This window comes from Maniola hyperantus, chromosome 13, assembly GCF_902806685.2.
Source record: "Maniola hyperantus chromosome 13, iAphHyp1.2, whole genome shotgun sequence".
NCBI classification, from domain to species: Eukaryota; Metazoa; Arthropoda; class Insecta; order Lepidoptera; family Nymphalidae; genus Maniola; species Maniola hyperantus.
Window position 1 is genome coordinate 3,204,148 of NC_048548.1, and position 12,853 is coordinate 3,217,000.

Here is a 12,853-nt window from a genome sequence, read left to right on the forward strand (position 1 = left end):
AACTACTACATACAACACACAATTCTCAACTTAGTCTCTAAGTAAATACTAAAATTTAAGTCAACACTCAGATTTTGTACTTTAGACCATTAAAATTAAACATAGTTCGCAATTTTAAGGCCACATCAGTATGATATAATATCCTAGGAATGTTCTACCTGTTACATTAAACACAATTTTGTATTGCAGCCGGACGTTTCATTAGTCACTCAATTCCTGTCACTGGTCACTTTTACAGATACACAGAGTTGAATGTCACTTGTGTCACTTTTCTAGAAATTTCTGCTAGGTCTCACTGTCTCTTATGCTGTCTTCGGTTGCGCTTCGAATGTCTGTGAGGGGGTTACCATGGATTCTGAATCTGTAGACGCAGGTGTATGTAGGGTTGCCATGGTTACTCTCAACTCTCAGTTCTAAAATGTCGTAAGCAACTGGGTACTCAACACCGTCAATGTTCATGGTTTTGGGGTATTTAACTGGGAAGTGCTGTATGGATGTTCCGTTGGCGTCGTACATGTATTTTCCAAATAGATGTGGTTCAGGATCTAATTCACCATGTAGACCCTGAAAGGATCATTTTTAATGCATATTTTTTTTTTGTTTTTAAAGAATTCCCCTTTCCTCTCCAACTAAGCGTTAAGCTTGTGCTAGGAGTAGGTACGACAATAGTGCAACGGGCGGGGTTTGAACCGTCGACCTTTCGGTTTTCAGTCCACTGCTTTACCCGTTGAGCTATTGAGGCTCTTTATTCAATACGCATTGGGAATAAAATTATTAACATTAACTTATATTCTTAAAATATAGTAGTTTTATAACAGCACAAGCAAAGGTTTAAAAAAATTACTCTATGTTTATACATATGCTACGCATAATTGGAAATTTTTCTGAAATATTTGATATGGAAAATATGTAACTAATGATAACATTTTTGGGATATCGTTAGTCTGAATATATAAAAGGAAAAGGTGACTGACTGACTGATCTATCACCACAACTCAAACTATTATGACGTAGACATCCTCTAAGAAAGGATTTTTGAAAATTCAACCGGTAAGGGGTTAAAATATAGGTTTGAAATTTGTGCAGTCGACGCGGAAGAAGTCGCGAGCATAGGCTAGTATTATGTAAAAGGAAAAGCTGACTGACTGACTGATCTATCAAAACAGTTTAACGGACTACTGGACGGATCAGGCTGAAGTTTGGTATGCAGATAGCCTATTATGCTGTAGACGTCCACTAAGAAAGGATTTAAAAAAAATATATTCAAATAGGGGTTTGAATAAAACTCACGTAAACAGAGAAGTTCTTGGGCGCAGATTCGATCTTCCCTTCCACGGCGAGCAGGCGGGACATGTGCTCCAGCGAGAAGCCAGTCACCTCGATGATAACAGATGTGCGTATTACTGCAAATCACAAACAAATATTAATACACTAGCTAATGCTCGCAACTTCGTCCGCATGGAATTAGGTTCTTTAAAAATCCCGTGGGAACTTTTTGATTTACCGGGATAAAAAGTAGCCTATGTCACTCTCCAGGTCTTTATCTATACCCATGCAAAAAAATCACGTCAATCCGTTGCACCGTTGCGACGTGATTGAAGGACAAACCAACAAACCAATAAACCAACAAACAAACACACTTTCGCATTTATTATAAGGGTACTGATTATAATCTAAGAAGAGCGATAGAGGATAGCATAGCACAGCGCAGCATAGCTGTGTTGACTGGTCACATTTACGCGAGTGCCGTCGAAGATACTATCTTCCGTCACGTGACCAACTGAGCCCGGCCTGGTTCTATTATATACTAACCTAGGTATCCCGGGAAGCCCTGGAAGGCCCAGCACTCGGCGGGCATGGCGCCGGGTGTGAGAGCGTAGCGAGGCGACGTGTACACCCACCACACTGGCATGCCCAGTATAGAGTACTGCTTCGTCTTGATCTGATACAGCTCTGTGCATTTCGTCGATATCACTTGCCCACCTGGGAGATAACAAAAATATTGTTCATTCTCAACCCCTGAGAACGGGTCTCCTCTTAGAATGAGAAGGGTTTGGGCCATAATCCACCACGTTGGTTAAATGCGGCTGACTTACACCTTTGAGAACATTATGGAGAACTCTCAGGCAAGCATTAAAACTATCGCGAGTGATTTCCTCACATTTTCCTTCACAGTTAATGCGAATTTTTGATTAGTTAAAAACATTAACTCCGCAAATTTAGAAGTTCCCTAAGGTAACAGACTAACCTACTAAGTTAAGGTAGGTAAGGTTAGGAGGATAGAGGGAGATCCCAGGATCGAATCCCCGACCTTCTTAGGAGGCCAACGTCTTAACCACTAGGCTGCTCAAGGAACTGACTATTTGACAATAATAAAAGTAACGGACACTTACCAGCAGATTCCATCGCATAATCCACAAGACCCGTCTTATCTGCGTCATACACCTCCAACATGCCCGCAACCATTCTCTTTATACCCGCAAAGTCCACATCCGATCTCATCTCAACAGGCCTTATCTCAATTTCCCTTACATACTCCTTGACCTTCTGAACAATGAGCTCCATCTGACGTTTCTCGATCGTCAACAGATACTCCTGAACGATTCTCCTCATTCCATCCTCATCTATACCAGGTTTCCAGGAATTTATCAGCTTCTCATGTACCTCACGGCTCAGTATCTCCATTTGTTCGTTCGAAACGTAGCTTCTATCGAAGTGATTCTTAAGTTTCGCCGCTAAAGCATCACTGTTTCTATTGTCACTTAAGATTTGGATGAGATTCTGCTGTAAGTGCTTGAAAGAGTATTCCTCTATTTGGATTTCTAAGTTGTCTAATTTGGACAGTTTTTGGTCGAAGAATTTGATACGCGTATCCACGTTCAACGCCCAATTTTCTAAAGCTGCTATTCGTTTGGTTAAATCCACATCTTGTACTATTGCTGGAGACTCGTACGTGTCGATTACTATTTCTTCTTTCGGGATAACTTCATCCTTGTACATGTAATCTGTAATAAAATAAAAACAAGTGTAAGTAAAGTGGAATGTTTCCCTGTCCTTCCCACATAGTTTTAAAAGAAATTCAAAATGTATATTGGAAATATTCGAGCAGGGAAGGACAGAGAATAAATTTTACGTAAAAATAATATTTCTTTGACTCACCTAAAAGTGTTGCGTAGTACATCCACTTTCAATAGGTGACTCTATCCTTCCCTGATAGTTATACAATTTGCAGGGAAGAATCGGGATAAAAATGTGGGATAGGTGTAAGGAAAACACACAGTGCATGCGAGAAAAAAAGAAATATATTCAATCAAAAAATAGCTTATACTTTAATTAGTACAAAATCATTTAAACGAAAATAAACTTAAAGACAATTCGTTACTTTAAATTATAGCCAAACCATTTTTATTATAATTATTGATTAAAATCTAAGTAATTTGTAAAACAGGCGATACTTTGTGACTTAATTTTTTTTTGTATTATCATACAATATTAAATTAAATAATCGAATTAAATTAGCATTGAAAATCCTAGTTGTATTTTTAGATTATTAAAAAAACAACTGACGTCAAATGAACAAAAAATAAATTAGGCTTGCCTCTCAAAAAATTTATTACGACTAGGGTGTTAGTTTTCTTAATTTAAACCAAAAACTTATCAAATATTTCATTACAAACAAAAAATAAACTCAAATATATGGCATCATCATGTTTCAATTAGGTACACCGAATAATCTTAAAAACTAAGGACATTACCCAAATAGGGCTAACTTTTTCGTCGGGCAACAATAAATCTTACTAATATAGACTGTAAGTCTGTTACTCCTTCGTGATACAATGACTGAACCGATTTGGCTGAAATTTGGAATGGAAATAGCTTACACCCTGAATTAACACATATAGTTCCGAGTTAGATGTATAAACTAAAGGATATAACAAAAATATTAATAAATCTCTTCCAAGAAATCTTCGTTAATTTGGTTTTTCTTTTTTAGGATCCTATTGATATTTCGCAAAATCTCAAGACGCAGTGGTTTGAGCTGAATGTATGTAATGTCAGTCCGTTTCTATGTTTATTAATTATATAGTATTTTCTCCACCTGGCTTGGTCCGGGTGGAATTTAATATATTTATATAACAAAGTATGTTTCTAGTAGATAAGGTAGCCTTCTAATGGATAAAGAATTATTGAAATCAGTTCTTAGTTTCGATTACAAACAAATAAACAACAAACAAACCTTCCATCTTTATAATATTAGTCATCTTTATATTATTACTAGCTGCCCCGGCGAACTTCGTACCGCCTAACAGTCGATTCTTTTTGAGGATTTTTTTAAAATTTTTCTCTCCGTAAGAACCATCCCCGTACTTCAAGGAATATTATGAAAAAAGAATTAGCGAAATCGGTTCAGCTTTTCTCGAGATTTGCGACCAGCAACACATTTAGCGAATTATTTTTATATATCTGGAGACTAATTAACTATTGATTGAATTAGTTGGTAAATATTTATTTGCTATCCGGCGATAAAAATAGCCTAAAACTGTATGAATAGGGAGTAATGTCCTTTGATTCATGCTGTCTCAAACCTATCACACAACCTTTTATATTAATTTAGATTAAAAAGGAGATGGAGAATTACAATGTTAAGTTTTTCAATACATGAAGCAGTTTTTCAACATTTGAAACAGCAAGCATAAATCACATCACTAGAATATGAAGTACATTAATAAAATTCAAAGAAAATAAATGACTGTTACGAAAATTATATATCTCTATTCTCTATATTACAAGAAAGCATAAAGCTTATTTCAAACTAAGGGATATGAATTATAGTATAGTGCGGTCGATATTGGCGTTCCCAACATTCGTACCAATTTTTGCTCAAAAAATTCCCAATATTCAATGGTACGAATACCATTACTCTAATAATTGGTACCAATTTTTATTGGGAACGCCAATATTGACCGGACTATAGTGTAATTTATATCCCGTAGTTTGAAATAAGCTAGAAATTGTTAAATAGCACAACAAAATCGTACAATTTGTACTGTAAATTAATTAACAGGTTAAGAAAATAAATATTTTGTACTCTTGGAGGTATATTAAATGAGCTAGATTAAGGCAATAACAACTTAAAAGAAGTGCTCCCGCACATTAGTTTAGGAGTTTAATAATGATTATAAAAGAATGTACAATTGGATAATATGTCAAAAATAAATTATTTCTTAGGAATTATTAAATAATATTCCAAATTAAATTGTCTTCCAAAATTTGTAAAATCCACATCCGCTGTTAGTTATAAGTTTCCTTGCCATTTTAAATTATCTGGGGAGCACCATAGAGTATTTAGTAGTGTATTTAAACATAAATAAATACATTTTACAATAAATCAAATTATTTAAAGGAATCTCTTAAATAAATATTATAATATGAAAAAGAGAATTAAATTATAATGTGTCCAAACTAGGAAAGGGGCAAGTTTCCGCCACGTTGTGTGAGTCTTAGCTAGAAATATATTTTGATTTAATATATTTTCAACTAGTTGATACCCTCGAGGATTGTTTATTAAAATCTTTTTTATTTATTTGTGGGACAAAAAGTCTATCTAGGTCTTTAACTGTATCTGTATCCATTCAACAAATCAAGTAGATTTGTTGCTCTGTTGCTTTCAGATTTATTATATGGGTAGTGATGGATTTGTCCCATAAAATCAATTGAAAATTCGTCGTACAAAATCCATTGGAAATATACAGGATGTAACCAGAACGCTAGCAAAAACTTAGCATTATTGTTATGTTACCTAAATACAATCCAATATCGATAACCATTTGCATCATTTTGTAGTATTCAGTGATTTAGTATTTTGCAAACCGGCAATGTATAGCGCGCAAAACCCGGGTCAGTGCCCCGCCTACAGCATCGACTCCGAGTGACCTACTTACATAACGTTCGTCGACCTCTGGCGTCAGTCAGATGTTTTATTTGCAATATATCGTAAACTTTTACAAAATTATGGGATTTTTTATTTTTTCGCGTTTTTTTTTTTGTTTTATCATATCAGCAATCATTAGTACTATCACTTCTCTTCATTTTTGCCAGCGTTCTGGTTACACGCTGTATTAAAAATATTATATTGAATCAAAATATATTTCTAGTCAAGACATTACAACTCACAACACTGCGAAAACGTTTGCCTTTGTTAGTTGACTTTGGACGCATTATACTTTACTTTGACAATAACTATATTTTATTAAGTACATACAGATAAAATATAATATTAAAGCATTAAAATAAAGTTCCCGTTTAAAAAATAGTCTCTTTAGTAATCGTTTACATTTCTTGATTATTTTAATCAAGTTCAAAGCTTATGTAATTATTTATTACAAGTCCCGCAAATTTCTAATGCGCGTGGCCGCCATTTTAGTGACGTCAGCACTAGACTGAAGTTTCGAGATGATGGTATATTTTTACTTAAATATACGTCATGACGTCAAAATGACGTCATTTCAATGTTAATGATGGTTCCAGCGCAATAGCAATTTGCGGAACTTATGACAAAATATTTTAAGAGTATTATACCTAATTATTTTGTACTCAATATATCTTGTTACAATATTTTGTAAACGAATCATTTTCACGACTGGTCAAATTGAGATCAGATGAATTTAAAAATACTTTCGCAGTTTTTATGATGACTACAAGACATATTTCTAGACTCGAATGTTCAAAAATCTAAATTAATAAAATCCGACCAAAAGAAATGTAAACAATACATACTGACAAAGTAAGGGCTTATACGCACTCATACGATCCGAGTCCGTGAAAATACGTTCCGAAGTAGTCATAGTACTATTTGTATGGTAGCTTTGACATATGACGTAGATATTTTTTATATCCGTATTTTCACGGATTCGGATCGAACGAGTGCGTGATCACTCTAACTTAGTAAACATATATTTAGTTATAATATATAAGTTAGTCTTTATTATCGTGACTGTCGTTTCTGACATCAAAAAAAAAAAAAAATTCATCCGCCCACCCCAAGGAAAAATCTTCGCATTTCTTCCCAACAACTAGCAGCAACAACCGATAGATGATCAGTTACATCTGCCACCGTATTCTGTACCACATCTTTGTACTCAGTATAAACCTTTCTAACTTGGGGCGAACTTGGCAAGTGATCCGTTACGTCCGGCAGAGTTATATTTATATCGGGCAAAGTTAGATTGAACGACGGTAGAGTTGGAAAGCTCGGTAGACTCGGTAGGGTGATGTTCGGTAGTGTTATACTCGGTAGATTCGCTGTGAACTCCTTTAAATCTAGGTGGAAATCGGTAAAGTTCGGCATAGCTAGATTTTCGTAGTTTTCATAGGTGTAGTGCACTGAAAGGAATTTGGGTTAATAATAACATGATAGTATGAAAAAAGTCAAAGTGCGCTCTATAATATGTAGATCTCAGCGCTAGGTTTTAAAAATCCCAAGAAAACTTTGATTTTCCAAGGTAAAAAGTAGCCAATATTCATCTCCAGGATGCATTCTACATCCTTACCGGTCAAAATCATTCAGCGGTTTAGACGTACAAAAACCAGCCAAGTGCGAAACAGACTCGCGCACTGAGGGTTCCGTATTACAGTTGTATTTTTTTGATATTTTGCACGATAAATCAAAAACTATTATGCATAAAAATAAATAAAAATCTGTTTCAGAATATGCAGGTGAAGCCCTTTCATATGATACCCCACTCGATTTATTTATCTTACTTTGAAAGTTGAAAATACTAATATTTGTTCATGAACACATTTTAATTTTTTTTCTGTGATGTAACCACAATATCACGGTTTTCAAATTTTTCCCCTTACGTGTGCTACAAGACTTGCCTACCTGCCAAATGTCATGGTTCTAAGTCAATGGAAAGTGTCCTTATAGGTTGTCTGTCTGACAGAGACAGAAAGAAACGAAGTGCTCCTATAATGGTTCCTTTTTTCCTTTTGAGGTACGGAACCCTAAAAAAAAGGAAAGATATAACAACTTACATCCATAACCAAAAGCAGGCAGCAGCAATAGAAGTATCCACGGCCACCAGCGACGCTTGACTCCGGCTTTTTCCACGTGCCGGGCGCCGTACGCTCGAGCCTGAATCCCTTCACTCGGCGATATCTAAAGTGCACATAGTACGGTCAGAGCATGTAGACATGTACAGTTCTTGCAATTCATGAAGGCGAGTGAACTTTACTTGTGGTTACGTCGTTTACATGGGCATTGCGTAAGTGTACGTGCATGTCGGACCAATCAGTCGCGAGCAAGCGTTCGCAAACGCACACATTTACTTTACCTTACTAGGCGAGTGGCTCGCCTTCGTGAAATGCAAGAACTATACCGAGTTTCGACGAAAACGGTGCGGTAAGGCGCTCTTACTTCTCCACTTTTTTTTTTGGCGACCATTTTAAATACGGACGAAATATTTAGATAAAATGATGCAAATTCGACTACTGATATTTTCTCCCACTTGCTTGGAAATTGCTACTTTTACTGTCCGCGATCGCGCGAGGACTCGGCTCCCGCCTCGTTCTTTCAAAATAACTTACGAGGTCCTCGGCTTCGCCTCGGCCTTCCATTATTACTCGGCCAGTGATCGCTTTATTTCAGGCCTGGACTGTAATGTACTATTACACTTACAGTTTCAGTGATGGTAGTAACTGTGGTGGTGACGATGCTCTTGATGATGGTGTACACCCAGTAAAACGGCGCCGCCGCTACCGACGCTGCACGCGATGCTATGCCACCTGGAAGATTCATATGAGCGAAGTGAGCACAAATACTTTTTACAGAATATTCTACATAGTTCGCTATGTGTACAAAACCCATACTTAAATTATTATAAAACAAAAGTGTGTCTAACTAAAAAGAAAATCTAAGTAATATCTGTAACTAACACTTGGCAGATTAACGTCGCGCGAGTGATTTGAGCGAAGGCCTGCGACCTTCACGTCGATAAGAGATGACAGCCTAAAACAGCTGTTCTGTTTGGTGGTCATTTTGAGTACGGACTAATGTACTTAGAAAATAAGAAAGTGACATACTCTGGGCAGGTCTGCGGTCAGTGTACGGGTATCTGTGCGAAGGCCCCGCAACCTTCTCGTACGCGTTGCCGGTTGCGGTGGTTACGGCGGTTACGACGGCCGCCAGCAGCAGTGGGATCCACCAGCTATCATCTACTTTACTACCTAAACTATTGCAATATCTATAACTAACTCTTGGTAGGTCTGCGAGCGTCTGTGCGAAGGCCCCACGACCTTCACCTTGATAAAAGATGGCGGCCTCAATACAGCTGTTCTGTTTAGCGCCATTTTAACTGTAACTTATACTTGGCAGATTCACGGCGCGCGAGTGTGCGGGTATTTGTGCGAAGGCCGGCGACCTTCATGTCAATAAGAGATGACGGTCTAAAAACAGCTGTTCTTTTTGGTGGCCATTTTGAGTACGGACTAATGTACTTAGAAAATAAGAAAGTGACATACTCTGGGCAGGTCTGCGGCCAGTGTACGGGTATCTGTGCGAAGGCCCCGCAACCTTCCCGTACGCGTTGCCGGTTGCGGTGGTTACGGCGGTTACGACGGCCGCCAGCAGCAGTGGGATCCACCAGCTATCATCTACTTTACTACCTAAACTATTGCAATATCTATAACTAACTCTTGGTAGGTCTGCGAGCGTCTGTACGAAGGCCCCACGACCTTCACCTTGATAAAAGATGGCGGCCTCAATACAGCTGTTCTGTTTAGCGCCATTTTAACTGTAACTTATACTTGGCAGATTCACGGCGCGCGAGTGTGCGGGTATTTGTGCGAAGGCCGGCGACCTTCATGTCAATAAGAGATGACGGTCTAAAAACAGCTGTTCTTTTTGGTGGCCATTTTGAGTACGGACTAATGTACTTAGAAAATAAGAAAGTGACATACTCTGGGCAGGTCTGCGGTCAGTGTACGGGTATCTGTGCGAAGGCCCCGCAACCTTCCTGTACGCGTTGCCGGTTGCGGTGGTTACGGCGGTTACGACGGCCGCCAGCAGCCGTGTGATCCACCAGCGGTCGTCAGCTTTAGTGTACGCGCCGTTGCGGGTGTAGGCGCACTCGTCATCTGAACTGTCTACCGTCTGAAAAAAAAATGAATGAAAATATTAGGAACTGGCAAACAAAACTGTGTAATTATAGTCCGTACAAAATGAGAAGTTACTCGCCATTTTAACTGTCATATCAAAGGTACGATTTTAGTCCTTATTTTAAAAGTGAACCATACTTTTGACATGACAGTTGACACAGAGCTAAATGGCGAGTGAGATCTCATTTTGTACGCATAATAGGTACACTTCTGAAGAAAATACTATTTTTTAATCTGGATGTTTTTGGCCCATTGAATACAAATCTTAGCTCATTTCCAATCTAAACAGCCTAAAACGGTGTCAAATTAGATTCCAACATTCATAATAAAGAACACTGAATACAAGTTTGAATTTATTTCCACGCAAAATAGCCTAAAACTATGCTAAACGTATAAGTTTAGCAATAGTAATTAGTATTGCTAAAAAGTATAAAACTTTACGTGTTTCCTGAAAATCCTGTTTATTTTTTGAACCATTTCACAAACACAAAGTGGGTAGGTAAAATATTTGTCCAGACCAACGCAGGCAAACTAAAAAATTTAACAATAAATGAAAAATAAGCCAACTTAAAAATGTAACTTGGTATAACATACTTTAAATAGCTTACCAGTCAGTTATGTCATATTATGCAAAAATTCGTTACAGATTATCATACTGGTTTGTCCAAGGTCTGTCTGTCAAGCGACATAATAATGTCTTGTAAGTGATGTGAGTCGTAAAATTAATGACTTTTGTTGTTTTATGGGAGCGCGCATTACTGTTCATAATGATAAGTGATTATCTTGTCTTAGATGGAGCAAAATTACTATGTAGTAGTTGTCAGCGACAGAAAAAAAAAAAAAAGTTCGAATAATAACTAATTTTTCACACAATTTCCTTCACAAAATTTCCTTCACAAAATCTTGGTTTGGTGAGAGGCTACGGCTGCGGGTAGATACCACCCTACCAGCAAGGTCTTACTGCCAAGCGATTTAGCGTTCCGGTACGATGCCGTGTAGAAACCAAAGGGGTATGGGTTTAATAAAAGTGCCATACCTCTTCCAGGCTAGCCCGCTGACATCTCAGACTGCATCATCACTTACCACTAGGTGAGATTGCAGTCATGAGCTAACTTGTATTTGAATTTTAAAAAAACCTTTCTTACTTTTGGCGATAGCTTACATACCTATAAGTTAGAAGAAATGTATTGTCTTGTGGGTTCTGCATTAATGATAGACTCGTCGCTGTCGCAGTTTTGCATACAAGGGGGTATGCAAAACTGCGACAGCGACCGACGCGACAAGACTGTCTTACAGAAAGCGACACTTACAGTAAATCTCTACCGGACTGTTTGGAAGACCAAACAGATTTGACGGATATATCAGGCTCGTCCGCAGTGTTGGGTCCTTGTATGCGGAACTGTTACAGCTACGGCGCGACAGGACTGTGTAACAGAAAGCGACACTTACAGTAAATCTCTTCCGCACCGTGCTAGTCTTCTAAACAGATTTGACGGGTATATCAGGCTCGTCCGCAGTGTTGTGTCCTTGTATGCGGAACTGTTACAGCTACGGCGCGACAAGACTGTCTTACAGAACGCGACACTTACAGTAAATCTCTTCCGCACCGTGCTAGTCTTCTAAACAGATTTGACGGGTATATCAGGCTCGTCCGCAGTGTTGGGTCCTTGTATGCAGAACTGTTACAGCTACGGCGCGACAAGACTGTCTTACAGAAAACGACACTTACAGTAAATTTCTTCCGGACCGAGCTAGTCTTCCAGACAGATGTGACGGATATAACAGGCTCGTCCGCAGTGTTGGGTCCTTGTATGCGGAACTGCGACAGCGACGACGCGACAAGACTGTCTTACAGAAAACGACACTTACAGTAAATCTCTTCCGGACCGTGCTAGTCTTCCAAACAGATTTGACGGGTATATCAGGCTCGTCCGCAGTGTTGGGTCCTTGTATGCGGAACTGCGACAGCGACCGTCGCGACATGTTCGGCACCGCAACTTGTCCTGGAGCCAGCTCCACTCGGTCGCGGGACAGCGGCGAATATGTGTAGTCCGTTTTAGGGTATTTGCTGAAAAGAAGAAAGTGTTGTTGATATCAAAATAGCGATAAATTATTCCGTTGGGATTTTTCTCAAAAAATTTATGGAATGCATTTTACTCTGCAAAACATTTCCGGTACCTTTTATTGATATGATGGAGAATACCTAAGTGTAATAATATTTTAATACTTAATATAATATTTAACTACTTTTAGATTTAAATACTTATTCAGTTTAGAGATTTTTGAACCTATTGCACACATAGGTAGGTAATTATAAAAGACCTTATTCTTTTCATTCATCTGTAAAATGTAAATATCTAGGAAAAGTATTTGAACTTATTATTACAACATTACACAATTTTTATCTACAAAATTGTATGTATAAATAGATAGAGGTTGGTAAGTATAGGTGTCAAGTAACTTAAAGTACCTCGTAACTTGATTCATCTTTCACAATATCACACAGAGATATCAACTCCAAGCATTTCGTAAGCACACAAAACCCAACCACCGACGAAAGAGTACACATAACTTTTATTTAGACAGTTTGAAACCTGTAAAGTTGTGTAAACAACACCAAGTCATCGCGACCAACATCTGAACAAGTTTTGACTACTAGAAATTATTTAAAATACCGTTATTCTCTATTATAATTAAC

At 37.9% G+C, this 12,853-nt stretch overlaps 1 protein-coding gene across 4 annotated transcripts in view; it reads right to left on the reverse strand.

Annotated features, from left to right (window-relative positions):
- Window positions 1-202: 202 nt before the first annotated feature.
- LOC117987770 (klaroid protein-like) overlaps window positions 203-12,853 on the reverse strand; it is a 29,998-nt gene continuing 17,347 nt past the window's right edge. For all 4 annotated transcript variants that reach the window (XM_034974820.2, XM_069502677.1, XM_069502676.1 and 1 more), the window contains 8 exons: window positions 12,025-12,223; window positions 9,958-10,150; window positions 8,678-8,784; window positions 8,035-8,158; window positions 2,394-3,005; window positions 1,813-1,983; window positions 1,291-1,403; window positions 203-564 (listed from right to left, as the gene is read on the reverse strand). In XM_034974820.2, coding sequence (XP_034830711.1) covers window positions 286-564; window positions 1,291-1,403; window positions 1,813-1,983; window positions 2,394-3,005; window positions 8,035-8,158; window positions 8,678-8,784; window positions 9,958-10,150; window positions 12,025-12,223 — 1,798 coding nt within the window. In that variant the 3' untranslated portion in view covers window positions 203-285. The remainder of the gene's footprint in view (window positions 565-1,290; window positions 1,404-1,812; window positions 1,984-2,393; window positions 3,006-8,034; window positions 8,159-8,677; window positions 8,785-9,957; window positions 10,151-12,024; window positions 12,224-12,853) is intronic.